General features: G+C 40.8%; 2 protein-coding genes across 3 annotated transcripts; both read right to left on the reverse strand.

The window, feature by feature from the left end:
- Window positions 1–916: 916 nt before the first annotated feature.
- On the reverse strand, window positions 917–10,012 carry LOC105923316 (prosaposin). 2 transcript variants are annotated; one of them, XM_012859212.3, is made up of 15 exons: window positions 9,879–10,012; window positions 7,326–7,459; window positions 7,097–7,171; window positions 6,893–7,018; window positions 6,306–6,521; window positions 6,061–6,204; window positions 5,915–5,971; window positions 5,615–5,620; window positions 3,555–3,713; window positions 3,395–3,487; window positions 3,122–3,305; window positions 2,850–3,013; window positions 2,684–2,764; window positions 2,495–2,602; window positions 917–1,576 (listed from the first exon to the last, which is right to left on the reverse strand). In XM_012859212.3, exons 1-15 carry the CDS (start codon window positions 9,910–9,912, stop codon window positions 1,541–1,543), a joined length of 1,617 nt encoding a protein of 538 aa, XP_012714666.2. In that variant the 5' UTR covers window positions 9,913–10,012; the 3' UTR covers window positions 917–1,540. The 2 variants fall into 2 exon arrangements, with proteins under 2 accessions (XP_012714666.2, XP_035981839.1); XM_036125946.1 differs by lacking the exon at window positions 5,615–5,620.
- Window positions 10,013–12,284: 2,272 nt separating this feature from the next.
- Window positions 12,285–16,572, reverse strand: mrps6 (mitochondrial ribosomal protein S6). The gene is made up of 2 exons (XM_012859237.3): window positions 16,112–16,572; window positions 12,285–12,419 (listed from the first exon to the last, which is right to left on the reverse strand). Exon 1 carries the CDS (start codon window positions 16,450–16,452, stop codon window positions 16,120–16,122), a length of 333 nt encoding a protein of 110 aa, XP_012714691.1. The 5' UTR covers window positions 16,453–16,572; the 3' UTR covers window positions 12,285–12,419; window positions 16,112–16,119.
- Between the last annotated feature and the right edge of the window lie 354 nt (window positions 16,573–16,926).

Below are 16,926 nucleotides of genomic sequence, written 5' to 3' on the forward strand. Positions count from 1 at the left end.
AGTTAAATGTGCTCAACAAAAAAAAAAAAAAATCACAAAAATGATCCGTGTAAATTAAATGTATTAACCAATGGAGGTCTGGATTTGGAGATTAAAGTGGGAAAAAAAAAAACACTACAGGCAGATCCAACTTTGATGTAATGTCCTTAAGACAAGTCAAAATGAGGCTCAGTAGCTTGACATGTCCCAGATGCCCTCAATTCGATTCAGGTCTGGGGAACGGGCAAAACATGTTTGATTTTCATTCAGCCGTACAATTCCTGGTGGTCGTGAGAGGCTAATCTCCCCTCGCCAACCCCTCTATATTACAGCATATGCCATTTTCCCTTAAGTCTAACTACTTCTCTTGTGCCATTCTTTCCAACTGTGCACTCATAATCAGGGCATGTCATGCTGCACTATTCATTCCAGTGGGGATTTCTAGTTTTCCCTCTTCACAGGCTGCAGGTTCATCCTCTATAGGTCCAACAGAGGTTTGCAAAGCTGGCAGATTTCGAATCGGGCCAATAGCTTTGGTTTGCATGTTCCTTTATTGCAGGAGAATCCTCTATCTTGCCAGACATGATCTCTTAGAATCTTGACCCGCTTTTCAAGGAAATCTGAAATGCACTGAAAATGTGGTCTTCTCCAATGCTCCTGAAGATCACAAGATTGACTTCTCAGTCTGATTTTACATTAAATAGCATTAAACTCTTTTTTTAAGAATCATTTGCCTCGCTGTTCTCCCACCTGCTGCCATTGTTGAGGAAGCTCTGCACTGGTTTGACAGTTCAACAGGTCACTGCCCCTGTGGTTTAATGCTCCCCCCACCTCCCAAGCCGTCACTTTAAATGTACTTAAAAAAAAAAAAAAAAAAAAAAAAAAAAAAAAGGCTGCAAAAAGTGACAAGCTAAAGTTTGAGACAAGGAGAGCCAGGTGGGTTTGGAATCACTTTAATTGTCAAATTCACAGATCAGTGGACAATCGGCCAGTTGCTCAAAGCAGATTTGAGATTTTGTGCATTAGAGCCACAAATTTACAAAGAATGAGCAGAGTGCAAACACTGGGAGGCGACCGCCACGGCAGCTCATTAAAGACCAACATCAAAGTATTTGATATAGGGTCACACATACTGCTAAAACTGATGACAAGCCAATACCACTATGAGTTGGTTCATCTGCTTACAGTGAAATCAGGGCAGAAACAGGAAATAGATCTACAATAGTGGTTTGGGCCTGAAATCATTTGGTTTCAATGGTCATCAAGCAAGCAACACAAAACTGAAACTAATACAAAACTGGCCAAACTTCAGGCCGTCACAAATATAATCACCCACCCTCTGTACCCAACTTCCAAATCCTCCTTTAACTACAACAAAAGACATTAAAAAAAACTAAACCCAGTCCCTTTCCACCATGTTGTCATTCAAAACATAGAAAGTCAATATAGTCATATGTGGCAGCAGTTTCAGCCCGTTAGACATGAATTAATAGTGGAAAGCAGCACTACAGTAAATTTTCTTTAAGTTTTATTTCCCAACAGGTCAGTTAGTCGTCAGTCTCTACACCCACACATGGCGTTTGCAGTGAGCCACAGCCTGCAAGACACAAACAGAGGTTCAGTCAGAGGTGCTAAAATCTAAACATCTGATCTATGCAAGTGTTAGGAATCAAGTCAGAGGCATTTATGCCAGAAGAAATCAGAGTCTGCAACGACCTGCCAATGTTAAGATCACTCCCACCTCAGTATTTTAATCATTGTTCATGGAAATAAGAAATTGCTAATTTTTCTCCTGAGTTTGACATCTGGATTTTGTCTTGAATATCAGCTGCGTTGATGCAAACTGCATGAGTTTAGTCAGTTTCCATGTAACTTTTCAAAACTATTTTAAGAGTCAAGGTCTTCCATTTGAATATAACATTTAATTTTCTTTTGGGATGAATAGATATTTTGGAATTTGAATACTTTTTATTGTAAATAAGCCATTTTATTTTCTCTTAATGTTTTGGGCTCCCTGAACTACAAAATGTTCATATAGGATGCAGAAAAAAAAAAAAAAAAAAAAAGCCACTTGATGCATATTTGCTGCACGTTGAGGACTGAAGTGAACAGCATCTATAGATGCAGGTTCCATGATTTTTCTATGTGAATCTTTATAGCATGCATGTCCATCGAGGATCAATATGCAGCCAAACAAGTAATACTTTGGCCTGTTTTAAACGATTGTGTAAATGTGGATATTTATATGAATGATACAGATAAAATTCAGGTCTTTGTTACATTTTAAACCAAGCGTACAAAGGAAACATGTTGAGAGTTCAACTTATGGCTGAATTTCCTATTCAGTTCAACATCTGATAATCTACATATTTACAAATTACTCACTAAAACAAACAGAATGTATAATACAAGGCTTCAAGTGCAGATATAACATTTTACTTAATAGATTTGGTGAAAAACAAAGATAGCGGCAGCCCAAATCTGACGCGACCAGTCTGTTTAGCGGTGAACTCACGTTGCACTGTCTGGCTGTTTCCAGGTTCTTGCACCAGTATCCGGGTCCCCAGGAGCACTGCTCTGTTCCCAGCAGCTTACGCTCCGCTTCAGGGCAAGCTCCCACTTTCTGCAACACAAGGAGCTCAGACTGTAAAAACGTGGTTAAAAATCCACAGCATCCATTTAAAAAAAACATTTAAGTACTTACCGTACACACGAAGTCTGGGTCTAGCATCTGAAGCAACAGTTGGACAAGCATTGGCTCGTACTGGTCAACCAGCTGGTCGCACTGTAGACGGACCCAAAATGTTACAACAGGGTTGATGCAAAGGTCTGTTTGAAAAAAAATAAAAATAAAACAGGCAGCCACTTACCTCAGTCCTGTAAGTGTCGGGCAGGAAGCTGCAGACTTTCTTCACGGCTTCCTCGATCTCTTCCTTTGTGGCGTTCTTCTCCAGAATGCCGTCGATGTAACTCACGGCCATCTTGCAGACCTCACAGTAGCCACCGACCTTAAAACGGCTCTGGTCCAGGGCCACTGGGAAGAACGCGTCACATTTTATTTGCACGTCTCAGTGGATTACACTAAATACGCTGAGCTGCAACAAAACAAGTCCTTTGAATGGATTTAAAAGCAGGAATTTACCAATAAAGGCCCGGCTGGCATCGTTGCAGAGTCCCAGCACCGTGCAGACAGTCTTGGGGTCGGCCTGCTGCACCAGCAGCTCGATGATGGCCTCGCCGTACGTGTCAACCAGGCCTTTGCACTGAGCGGACAGGGAGGAGGGCAGGAAGGTGCACACCTTCTCCACAGCCTGAACAACCTCCTCCTGCCATCAGAAACAAGGCTCAGACACATTAGTGACAAACACAAACACACAGGCAGGACTTAGGCAGACGTTGTGAAACGCGTCCCCACCTCCGTCTTATGATCCTCCAGCATGGCCTCCAGCTGCTTCATCACAAACTCACAGATGGCACAAGTTGGAGAATCACGGACGCGCACCATCGGCTGAAATGAGAAGCTAACGTTTAATCATGTACGATAAGAGATTTATCATCTGCCTCTCACTACCTACCCTGGAAGCAGCAGCAGACTCAACCTTGGTGGCGGGGAAGAGCTTAGCAGCCAGGATGGGTTTAGCGGGGACGACCTTTGCGGCCTCGAGGTTCAGCATGGGAACGGACTTCTTCGCGGACGCGCAGAAACCGGCGAGGGCACAGATCTCTTTGGGTTGCTGGGGACAGAAGGAAAGCGTCGCTTTAGCACACAGCGTCCCGTTTTACGGAGCGATGTCGTCAGGAGAGAGAGAGCTCATTAAACACTGTCAGTCATGCACACGTTTGAGGCCACGAAACCAATCCAGACACCTAAAGCAGCCACGTTACCAGTGCCAAACATCCCATAGTGCCAGAAGTGTTTATGACTGGAGCACCGGCTGAAACACAGACAACTACCACTCCAGTTTCACCCCATGGTGCATCTCAGCTCATCTTCCAGCCGAGATGTAAACATACAGGAGCATCTCGATTAGTCAGAGCCATGAAGCAAAAAAGCAGTAATCCAAATTCAAAAGTCAAACTTCTGCTATAAAAGCTTAAATAAAGCGTTCATTTTGTTTATGGCCAACAGCTAATTAAAATCCAAAGATCCAGAAATATGTGAACTTCACATACGACCAATGCAGGATCCCCATTATAGAAAGTTCTGGTCGGCACATTGATGGAGACGGCACCGACGGTCAACTGCTTCCGTGTTCAGAGGTCATCACAGCTTTCAGACTCAACAGCATTTTTAAACCGATACTCTTTCTGATGCAGGCGGGAGTCAAACCCAGGACCCTGCATCGAAGAGGCCGACTTAGCGGGCTACGCCACAGACCTGACGTCACCAAGGATGACTATAAAAACATGACAGGTCGTTGTTGTGGTCATTTTTCAGTGCCAGGAAGAGTTTCAAGACAGCAACTGTGGTAGCTGCACTCTTTGAGGATCATGAAGCAAAGCCTACTGAAGAGCGTGGGAGCGGGTCACATGGTGCACAGAGCATCTGCAGCCAGCACATGAGCTCCAACCATTCAGCCCTCATCCTTCTTTGGAATGCAGGTTTTAGGGGAATTTTCTGCCACTTTGTGTGCCATTATCCCATCTTCAAGTGTTTCTGACTATTAAGTTAAATGAGAGAAAAATAAAGAAAACGTTCCTTCTGATTAAATTTTCAGCTTGATACTCTTAGGGTCCATTCCATATATGCAAATATAAATATATTTTTTTCTGACCTTATTTTTAGTTCAGAAAAGGGGAAACCCGAAGGTCAAGTCAATCCTTAACCAGAGACTATGTCAGAAGCACCTGTGGCTGGGCTAATAACAACTGTTCCTCCAAGGTCCTTTCACAGATTAAAATAAAACGTTGAATTTCATTTGGAAAGTAGAGGCACAGACTCCACATTTAAATTTCCATTGTGAGCAACGGTTTGGGGTGCCGTGTCATCTGGTGACGGTCTGCTGTGTTTTTAAATCAACGCCAGCGCAGCAGCAAATACCAGAACATGTCTCGTTCCTCTCTGAACCATTCACTCATTTCATCTTTGCAGCAGGGTTTACGCCAAATATTGCAGTTTGTGGAAGGGTGGGTGGATGCAGTGATCACTTTGTTGACTAGTCAAACTCATCTGACCTGTGGGGTCGGGCTGATGAGCTCCATGACACTGCTGCAGTAATCAAAAAGAGCCTAGACAAAGCACTGAGCGCATTTACTGCACAGCATTGGTCGTATGCAATACTCCAGCTTCTTAAACTATTGTGGGGTTTCTATCAGCTGTAAGCAATAACCAAAACAAACACTACATACTGTATTTTTAGCAGGTTTTTACACTTAACTTTTATTATTAAATCACTAACATTTGAGATGCCCGTGCATTGCACTCATGCGTGTTATTTGAAACAAAACGTCTACTGTGGTCATTTTATTCAGCCTTCCAACAGAGACAGGTGGTCCAAAAACAAAACCAGTTCACATGTGTGAGATTAATACTCCCATGCATCAGTGGCAGGTGTTTAGTGTTAGGAGTGGACGTCACAAGAGCAGGAACTAAAAAGGTTAAGGAGGACTAGAGGCTGAACACAGAGTGACCTACCTGTTCCTGGGAGCAGCAAAGAAACCCAGGGTAAGAGAGGGAAAAGAACAGAATGACATGGATGAAAAGGGGGAAGTAAACAGGGAATAAAGGCAAAATTAAATACAAAAAAAAAAAAAGGGAGGGGGGATTTTTTGGAATAATTCAAACTGAAAACCAACAGGTGAAGCGGCTGTAAAAATAAATATGGGCTCAGCTGCATCAAAAATAAATCAGCCATTAGTACTGAGGTCCAGGCATTAGAACACAATGACCATTCATGTTACTATATGGCTCATATTAGGCAGCCAGAAGACTCACCATGGACATCAGCTGCTGAACAACGACGGGTCCGTACTGCCCTACATACTGCTTGCACTGCGACCAGAGAAGAAAAAAAAAAAAAAAGGACTCAGACTTCCAGGGACATCTGATGGATCTGAAATGTGCACATTTCCAGTCTTTACCATGTCAGACAGGCCCGGTCCCAACATGTCACACTGGTGCTCAATGTTCTGAATCAGGGAGTCGATGAAGGACGTGTTGGCCTTCGCTTCTGCCTGAGTATCAGTGAGGAACTTGACGCAGTCCTGGCACACCTCATCACCTTCCTATAGGGGGAAAAAAAAAACAAAAAAAACCCTCAGATAAGGATTTAAAAAGAAAAAAACCACCACGGCGCATTTCTGTAGATGAGGCGACTGTAAGGTACCTGCTGCGGACTCGCTTTTGTTGGCGTGTCCTGCTTCAGGTTCTCCTGAGGATACAGGAGGCCAGGAACGTTAAGCAGGAAGGGGGCCACGCGCTGGGCCAGGTCCATCTCAGGGATTTCATTGGACATGAGCTCCTTCTGGGCCTGAAGCTTGGCCAGGGACATCTGCTCAGATTTACACATGCCCATAGCGCCGCACACCACCTCAGGCTTCTCCTTTAAAAAAAAAAAAAAAAAAAAAACAGAAATGCACCAGACGTTTGAGCAACTTCAAAACAACAAAAACTGCTAATTTTGTTGTGACTGTAGTTCTAGCAGGCGAGCGGTAAGACGGGGGAGCTTTTTACTTCATTGCACAATGACCGCTCTGTTCCCTTTTAGATTAAACTCACTTCCCCGTCAATAGCCTCTTTTCAGCAGGATGCACTTTGTCCACACAGCTGCCCCCCCCCCCCCCTCTCATCCACTGCATTTCAATGACCAGATGGACTCATTTATTCAGTCTTAAGAGGTGAAATAATAAACTGGCATTATAAAAAAATTGAATAAGGGCTCATTTAAAGCATCTTTAGATTACTGTTGCTTACCAGTTCCCCAGTGATGATCCCAATGAGGACAGGATAGTAGCTATCCACCATCTCCTTGCACTCGGCAGTCATCCCTTGATCAGGGATGAGCTGGCACGCCTTCTCCAGATATCCGAGGATTTCAGCCTGCGACAACAGAAGTGGCCAAAACATCAGCCTCCACCGTGTTTTTTTAGCGGCTCGCTGCAGATTGAAGAAACTCACCTCGGTTGCATTGTCTTTCAGCAACTGCCCGACCACCATCAACACCTCTTTACACAGGTCACATGGTACCGTTCTCTGAAGACACACAAAATGGCTTAGTAAACATTTGAGAAAAAAAAAGATAAATGCATGCATTGCACAACGCCTTGCAGGAGGCAACGCTTAAAGTGATCAGAGAATGACAAATGTTAGAAAAAAAAAAAATGGAGGGAAATAAATAAAGTCTCACCATCTGGGGCTTGTTCCACACATTCTGCTGGCAGTGAGGAACAGCTCCACACACCGAGGCCGTCTTTACATTCTGGCACCAGTAGGGGGGGCCACGGGCACACTGCTCAGTGCCCAGCAGTGGTGTAGCTACAGCTAAGAGACAAAAAGATAAAAATCAGGTTCACACTTTTTAGAAAGCTCTTCTAGAACATAGAAACTTAACTCTACTTGAGTTTTTATTTATTTTTTTATTAAAATATGGTAACAATCCACTAGAACTTACAGGTAAAGAAAACAGATCAAGTAAAACTTATTTTTCCCCTCCCTTTCAGGCATTATTTCTTCTAAGTAAAAGAGACAAGAAATTTGGAACATTTAGAGAGAAAAAAAAATAAAAAAATTTCTGAGGGGAAGTTGTTGAGAGGCCACTTTCAACTGTGGTATTGCTCAACAGCCGTAAATAAGACAAGGAAGAGAGACTGGAAACCCCCACCATAACGTTGTTCCTTTATCTGCTGGGAATTTTAAAAACTGGGTTTTAGAAAACGTCGGTTTCTGGCCTCAAAGCATAAGCATAACCAACCAACATGGGTCTGCGGCGCTACTGTGGGCCAAATGCAATTCTGGGGTCACAGAAAATAAACACGCTTTCGGGAGGTTTGAACGTAGAAATGGCTCCCATGAAGTTCAGATGTCTGTTTGATTGTCACACATTAAAACTGATCCATTATTTCCCCTCTAAGTTTCGGTAATCCTTTCAAAATGCAGTCAAACTCAGATGTTGAGCAAGTCTGCTCAGTGAAGCTTAGGTTAGCTCACATGTACGCCCTGTGGGCAAACAGCTTAATTAACCTAACAAAGTAAGGAGATACCAAACCCAGCAGAGAGTAGTTTGTGAAACCGATACCAGTGCAGAAATAAAAATGCTTACTTTTTTCTTAAAAAAAAAAAAAAAAAGCAGAAGTGATACGCAGTTCTGGCAAACAAAGGTCATGCTTTTTGTCCATGGGAGAGAAGAAACAAACGCAACATTAGCACCTCTTGATTTTAAACGAACTGAAATTAGTCATGTGGAAAATACCAAAGAGAAGGCGTCGACACTTCCCGTTCTAATGTCTGGAATCCTTCCCCCGTAAAGAAAAACAACAAATTTCAAACACCTTAAAAACTCAAAACAAACTAACAATTACAAACTAACGCATGAGAATGATTCATCAGGACAGAGTGTGAACTTGACCGAGTGGGGTTGAAAATTTGCAACACTCCAAACTGCAGCAACAAAACCTCTAATCATGAACCACAGAGAGGGCAGAGCCCCTCCCAGCCCCTACTTGAGTCACATGAGCAGTCAGGCAAAACAACACTGTTGTCAGGCAGGCAGGCTGTTTGAACCAGGGAAACTTTCAGCACATGGTTCAGGACTGATGGGAAAAATTATTTTAAAAGCACCAAGGTACGGCAACAACTTCAATACGGCCATGAGATTTACTAAACAGCAGAAACTGTACCTTAATAAAAGAGCAGTAAGCAGTCAGATAGCCTTAACCTTAGCCAACAAGTAGGTTGGTTTATTGCAATTGAAAACAGAAACTATGCAGCTCCTGATGAAGGGTATCTGTTAAACAGTGACTTGTTAGATCCAGGAATGCCCTTTTTTAAAAAAAAAGTACAGAGCAAAGAGTGCTTCAGATATTTTAACCACACGATAAACTCAAGATACGCACTAAATACACAAAGGGCAGAAGGATTGAAAGAAAAAAAATGCCATTAGGAAGTTAAGGAAACCCAGCTTCTGCACTGATAAGTGTATTTACTCCTGGATCAAAATACAAAAAGTTCCCGTTGAAAATAATCGGTGGCACTGACTCATTTATGCCTTTTCATTACCCCCGAATCAACATTATAAAGTTGTTAGATGACGAAAATGATCGAAGCCAGCTACATGTGTCTGAAACCAAAACGAGAAAAAGAGGAACTGAACAGAAACCTGAGTTACAGAAAGGTTAGTGAAACACTGAACTGAAAATAGCTGTTTGTACTATTTAGAAACTGAGCGACAGAGCCCAAATTAAACGTCGCATTATCAAAGCAAGGTCTGCTGTTTAACGGATAAACCACAAGCTAAAAGACAACAACAAAATAAGCCTAGTAGAAATGTGTGGAATGCGTTAGCTTAGCTGCGTCAGCTAGCATGCTAACGTTAGCTAGCAGGCTAATATTAGCCGAGCTGTACTGAAACGCCAACGGACCAACTGAAAACTTCACCGGCTTTGTCTTTTAATTAAAATACTCAAACCTTTATTTTATTTTTATAGTTCCAAAAAATAAAAACCAGCTACGGGTAATGTATCTTTATCACAAATCACCTGACATAACCAGGGCTTTGCCCTTTAAGTTAACTTGTTTACCAAAGCTTTCCGACGCATGAAACGCTTCCTAGTCCCGGTGATAAAAAAAAAACGCACTTAGTTACACAACCAGAGAGCTGCTATGGTGGCCGGACAAGAGCCGGGATTATCCCAGAATAACTCCACACAACCAAAAAACACTGCGCCCCGATTGTGGACATTACCTGAGGACACGAAGAGGAGCGTTAGTAGCAACATGACTGCGCTGTTTGTGTCTGCGGAGCGGCCGGGAGGAAGGTGGGGACTGCAGTGCGGGGCGGCGTAGTGGAGCCTTTATGGAGCGCTCTGCTGTCAGCTGACCGAGGAGACACGTGACCCGCCGTCACCGTTTGATCACGACGGGGTCAAAGATCTGACGTTTTGCAACCTCTTTAAAATTCCTTCTTTAGACTCGTTTAACCCGACAAGAAACAAACAAAAAGTGTTTATAATTGCAGGAGCTCGATGTATGATCATGCCTGATGTGAATGCCTTTACATTTCATAATGTCTGACGATAGTAATTTTACCTCAAAAAACGAAATTACGGTAACTAACAATTTGTAATAGGTAGAGCTGGGCCTTTATCGCATCGTTTTATTGTTAAATAAACAATTTCTTATTGTGATAACAATTTGGATTTATCTTGACAACGATAAGTTCAATAAACCAACTGCTGGTTTATTGAGAGAATCAATAAATATCAATAAATTCTAAAATATAATTAAATGCAGTTTTGCAGTTGATTCTTTATGTAACTACTGTCCTGATGAGACATACTTCAAGTTTTGGTTTAATGTTTCATTTTTAAATTATTTTTTAAGGACAGTATTTGTGCTTATTGGGTGACATGCAGGCACAGCCAGTTACCTGAAAGAGAAATCACAGCATGTTGTTTTAAAGAAGTTTGATTTGAGCCCATATTCAAAAAGTGCTGTAACTTTCATGATTGTTTACTTAATTGTAATTTAAACTTAACAAAATAGTTGTATCTTTAATTGTAATGTTTTGATAATTTAAAACAATGTTAATTTAAATATTTACACAACTTTAACATCCTAAAATTAGAAATCATTTTATGTTGAACAATGTCGTTTTTTGTATATCATATCTCGGTTCCTAACCTGCTTGGCAAGTCCATTTTTAATTAATGATCATAATAGCAGAAGCTCAGTAAATTCATGCCTTGCCACATATGATGATGGAGTAATCAACAGTTAAAATACATACATGGATGCCTTTTATAAAACTGCAGTTTTTAATAATATATTTAATTAACTGGGGACCGTGACAAGTCCATCCTTTCACTAAAAGATGCTGTCTTTATTCGCTTCCTATGCACCAAATTAATTTGCTTTATCAATCCATTACTTTTGATTGATCACTGTATTCATTTAACTTGAGGATTTTGCAAGATGTCACAGTTGGCAGCACTGTTGCAGCAACAAGGTCCTCGGTTTGAATCTCAGCCTGGGGTTTTTCAGGATAGAGTTTGCATGTTCTCTGTGCGTGTTGAGGTTCTCTCCAGGTACTCCGGCTTCCTCCCAAAGTCCAAAGACTTGAAGTTGAATGGTCTCCATCAAATGATACAGACCAAGTTACCAGAAACAACCAATCAGAACCAAGAGGAACGTCTGGGTATGGTTGGTTGTTAGCAATGTCAATCACTAGTACACGGCCTTACAGGAACACTGCTGATTTCTGGAATAGCACCTGCTCAGAAAACAAAGACAGGTAAACATTGGAGCCGCACGGCAGACTCCGCTGTGGAGGGGCAGCAGCGAGCAAAGGATCTGTAAGGCGTCCTTGTTCAAATCTTCAGGATAAATCCACATTTTCTCAAAACTCCCATACTGCAGTTAGAAATCTATTTATAAACTGAGTTAAGTTTTAATTTGATGACCCAATTGAAAAACAAGTTGTGTATATTTGGGTTCCATTAATTTATTATGTTTATATATATATATATATATATATATATATATATATATATATATATATATATATATATATATATATATATATATATATATATATATATTATAATTATAAACCCACCCAGTTAAAAAAATCTATTAACTCTACAATGTTACTCCTGTTTAACTGTCAACTTTGTATTCAATGTTTATTTTAATCCATTGCTGCTCCTTTCTTCCTGCAACTGTCTCATCAGGAATAACAAGGTTAAATAAAATGCTGGCTGTAGCTGCTAGACACAACTTATCAATGAGAAAAAATACTCCAACACACAAAATGACAATTGTAGCAGCTAAGCTGTGTAAGGTGTGACCTTTAAGCTTAACAGCTAACAGCTTCTTGACAACCTTCTTGGAAATCCCCGAACAGACTTTTGATTTAGATAAAATAAGACAAGGCCTTTTGGCTTCCCCAAGAAGATTCGGAGGCAGTTCTGGCAAATCATTTCTATAATGGGCAGACATCGATCATGGATTTCTACTAAAAAACTGTTCGCAACATGTCAATTAAGTGTGGGAGGAAATCACGAACAGGAACTGGCATCACATGACTTTAAAGATCACATGGTCCACACTGTCTCTAATAAGCTCCAACAAGGGAAAAAAAAGAAGGCAATTTTTTTGGTTATTTTTGCAAAAAAAAAAGGAAATAGTAATTTTTTATTGAATTACATATAACATCACAGCCAACAGTCCTAGGCAGGTCAATGAGGGAAGCAGCAGTGTGTTGTGTCTGGATGAGCAGAGAAGCCTGTAAAACAAAGGGGAAACACATTACACGGTGTAAGGGTACAGCATAATCACCACAGTGTGAAATTGCAGCAGGTATAGAAACGTGACAGTGACCCGTTTCTGCATTAAACACATTTATGACCCAAAGAATTGAACAGGTATGAGCTGAGTGAGAAAAATCAAGCCTCTAAGTCAAAGTACTGGTTAGGGCTGCACAATATGCTGCAAATTTACCAATATCGCAACTTAACAGCAATATGCACATCGTAAACTGCACGAGATAGCTAATTATGATCAGATGGAAGTATTTAAACAATTTATTTTCCATTAGCAGACTGCTCATGATCAGGGGTTTATGTTTGCACTGAACCAAAGAAGAAAGACATTAATACTGTCTCCAGGATTTTTAATTGACCACAAGTTGTATCATTATCTCGACATTCACCAATGCGGTGGCATGTTTTCGTATTATTGTGTAACACTAGTACTGAATATTCTCAACGGCACACACTTTTAATGAGCTCATCTGAATGGAAATTGTAGAATATGCTGAGGAGATGTGGAATGTACCAACACGTATTACAACACATGATCCATTATGTTTGACTTAAGAAGGAAACAGCTTCCTTTTTCCAAATGGGAAGTATTTAAACGTGATGGTGCTGAAAAATGAAGATATGACATAATGGTAGGATTTCAACATTTTATGGTTAAAAATTGCTGAATTTACGCATCGCTTGATCAAATACATGGGAGAAGGGCGAGGTGAGCCAGAGAGGAGCCGTTCCTCTGCACTGATAGCGTCGTGCCCCACTGACTGATGCAGGCAGTTGGCAACTCTTAATGATGCAATCATTAAAAACTGTTTTGACAAAACCGAAGATTACGTCTCTTAACTAAAGGATGTTTCTAAACTGTATTTTCAGTGGAAACAGAAGGCATGAGAGAGAAGACGGCCAACCTCGCAGCTGAAAGAAGATTTAAAATGTAGGAAAACAAGGACGATTTTTACCATAGAGTGACAGATATTCATGGAGAAGGACAGGTACATAGACCTTATACACAAATAATGGTAAGATCTAAATGAAATAACTTTCAGTTTTAATAAAAAAAAAAGAGAGATTTGAGACTAAACGTTCTTTTTTCTTGCTATCATGTGGCTGAAGAGAAATAAATTGCTTAAATAACAATTAAAAGGTGAGTGAAACCACTAAATGTTTAAATTAAGGTTAAGATTGAAATATAGGTTCCTATTTTGGGTTAATAAATGTGCACATCTGACTCAAAGAGGCGAAAGGGCCTCACGAGGCATGAGATCCAGCGTGATTAGTCAGGCATACGAGTCAGAAGAAACAGGAAGTCTGTCCTTCTGTGCTTTACATACAGCAGAACTAGCATGAGCTATTTACTTTTCTGTAAATCAGTGAAAAGTGTTCGCTATATGTCATCACCATATGGAGGGGTGGGGGGAGGTCTAACCTCATGGCACTAAAATAAAGAAAAATCTGTTTATGATTCAATTATATCTTGTACCATGTAAAGTAAAACAAATAGATTAATTATCTTGCTTATTTTTCAAGATTATCTTTGTGAAGTTATGCGAAGGGTGGAAGACAAATCAACCTAGTGCTTCAAATTCAAGGCCTCCATGTTTATATAGAGCCACCTGTGAGTCGGTCTCACTCCGACACCCACACAGACTTAAGAATCTTTTTAAAACATCCACACAACCTGACCTTGAATGTAGAAAGGCTGCTTGCCTTGTAGGGATGTTCATATTTTGACACAATCAGTTTATGACGGAAAGATCTAGCAGAGCAAAGCATCGATCCGCACATGATTACCCTCCCTCTGGGGAATAATAATGTTAAATCAGATCTGGTAGACCTGTTCTAATTTAGCCTTAATGAAGTCTCCAGACCATTGGGGTGTACCGTTCATCATCATGTAAGAGCATAGCTTCCTGTTTGTAAGGCTGCAGTTCTCAGTGCAGCCACCACCTGCACGTTTTTCTCCACTTGGATCACGTACGTACTCATATTTTTATTTTTGATCAAAAATTAAATGTAACAAATGATTTACCATAAAAGAGAAATGAGGTACTAAAAGTTAATTGTTAGAGGAAGTTGTTTTGAATCCGAAAGAGAATGAGGAATTAAAAGATTATCCCCCCAATTATGCATCAGAGAGGATGTCTAGAACTTATGGTTAACTTTCACTAAACTGAAAATAAAGCATTACAAAGGGTGCTTGCTGATCTGTGTAGGGAAACAAACGGAAAGACTTAAATTTTTAATATAGGAAAATTCAAAGGAAAAAAAAAAGAGATTTTTCAGTCATTTTGACCTGCTGATCACTAATCTGAGCTCATGGAGGGAAAACTGGCCAAACCTAGAGTCGAATAAAAATCTTCATTCTATACTTGTGCTTAGGTTTATGTATCAAATCAGAATAAAACATAGATGTTTAAGATTACACTATTACCGCTGTCCTTTAACTGCTTTAGCAGCAGCAGCACTTAGGCTATGCTCACAAGGGGAGTCTTCATGCTCAATTAAAATTTTTCGCGTTAATACGTTATTTTTATTTTTTTTCCGTGGTCGTTCATACCACCATTTATATGCGAACGCTATCAGACTTCTGTCTGAACGGTTCGCAAATTGCAGTAATAACAGAGTAGTAATGGATGTAATTTGGTACTAGAGGTATTCACTAAAGCAAAAGAAAAAAAGAAAAAATGTTGCAGCGGATACCAGCGTCTCTGTTATTATGAAGTGGTTGAGCAATGGGTGCCGACAATATTACGACCACATCATAACAAGATGAAGAAAGCGAAGGAAATAAAGTGCAGCTATTAACAATGGTCTTTTGAGGAGCGGTGACTGCTACTGTTGTAGAGACGTCTGTGTGGGTGTGTAGTGAGAGACAGAAAGGTCGGATGAAATGCGACATGACCGTTCAGATTTCGGACGCTTTAAATACTACTGGATACGTAATAAAAATCCCCTTTATGTATTAATATCTCTATAGAATCCTTAAAATTAAGTTCAAATTCTAAAGCCATTCAAATCATAACTACCCTTAAAGAACTGCAACCCTCGAGCACAGATTTGATTTTGACATTGTAAAATAATTGCTCTGTTCTGTAAAGCCCTTTGATGTTGTATCTGTTTGTAATTATTAATGTTCTATATTGTTCTTGTAAGTTATTTTTTTTTTTGCAATAAAAAGGGGGGGGGGATTCCCTTTATGGAAGTGGCAGGAATCAGATTTTCCTTTGGCTGAATAGATCAGAATTGGGCCGTTCACACTGCCATGAAAAAGTCGGAAATGGGTCGCATTTGCTTGCAGTGTGAAAGCAGCCTTAGATCGTGTTATTCATTTTTGTGTAAAGATTCTAATAGTTGTTTTTTTTTCACAGAAGTTCATCATTCCTGGAGGATCTTTATACCAAAACATCCCAGGAATAACTGATCTTCCTTGAAGTATTGCAACAAACTGAATCAGAATCAGACATACTTTAATGATCCCAGGGGGAAATTATTACTATTATTATTATTAATAAACAATTCAAATTAACTAGGGAGGTAAAATCCTAGGACTTTCCAGGTCTCTTCATACACAGACAGCTATAAAAGTCAAATTAACTATACTATTTGTTGCTACATGGACTTCATCAGCTGTGTTACTGCAGAGATTTAACAGTCTTACATGAAGCCCTACGGTGGGGGGCCACAGCAGCTGCTGTCGGGCGCCCGCTCGTCCTTCCTCAGCACCGCGGGTCTCACCACGTCCACGTCTCGGTGCAGGTGGTCCAGCAGGCCGTCGAGGATGCTCGGAGCGGCATAGAAGTCCACCAGGAAGTACGCCCCGGTGCTGTGCCTCTGGTTGTGTTTGGTCATCTTGTAGGGCAGCAGCCTCTGTCCCAGGTTCTCCAGGTCTCTCACCACCGCTCCGCGCTCCATCAGGGTCTCCACCGTCCGCCGCAGCGCAGCCGCCGTCTCCGGCCGCTGCATGGCCTTCAGGATCAGGGCCAGCTCGTAGCGCGGCATGCCTGCGGTGCAGTGGTCCTCGTTTTAACGCCTTTAACCAGCTTAACAGCAATGTGGTGTCATTGCAGTGAGGGCAACCATGTTATGACACGAGGGACGCGGAAGGACTTTCATGGTGCGCATGCGCACGACCTGAAAACCGGCATAAGTAATCATAAAAATAAAAAGCAGGTTTAAAAATGTGATGTTAAACTATGAGGAATATATATATATGTATTTGCGATTTTCTAAAGTAAAAAAAAAACCAACATATTTGATATTTAGTGAATTTCTGTAAAGTATGGAAAATAAATTAGCTGTAGAGGTCTCACTCTGTCTGATATAAGAAACAAAAGATTTTAAATAATACGTTGAATTGAAAATACATAGCTACGTTTTACATATACTATAATGTACAAAAGAAACTCTGTTTAGTCGATAGTCCCGCTATCAGTGGGACTTTTCTTTCCCGTTTTCTGAAAATGCAAAAACAAC

Source organism: Fundulus heteroclitus, chromosome 22 (assembly GCF_011125445.2).
Source record: "Fundulus heteroclitus isolate FHET01 chromosome 22, MU-UCD_Fhet_4.1, whole genome shotgun sequence".
NCBI classification, from domain to species: Eukaryota; Metazoa; Chordata; class Actinopteri; order Cyprinodontiformes; family Fundulidae; genus Fundulus; species Fundulus heteroclitus.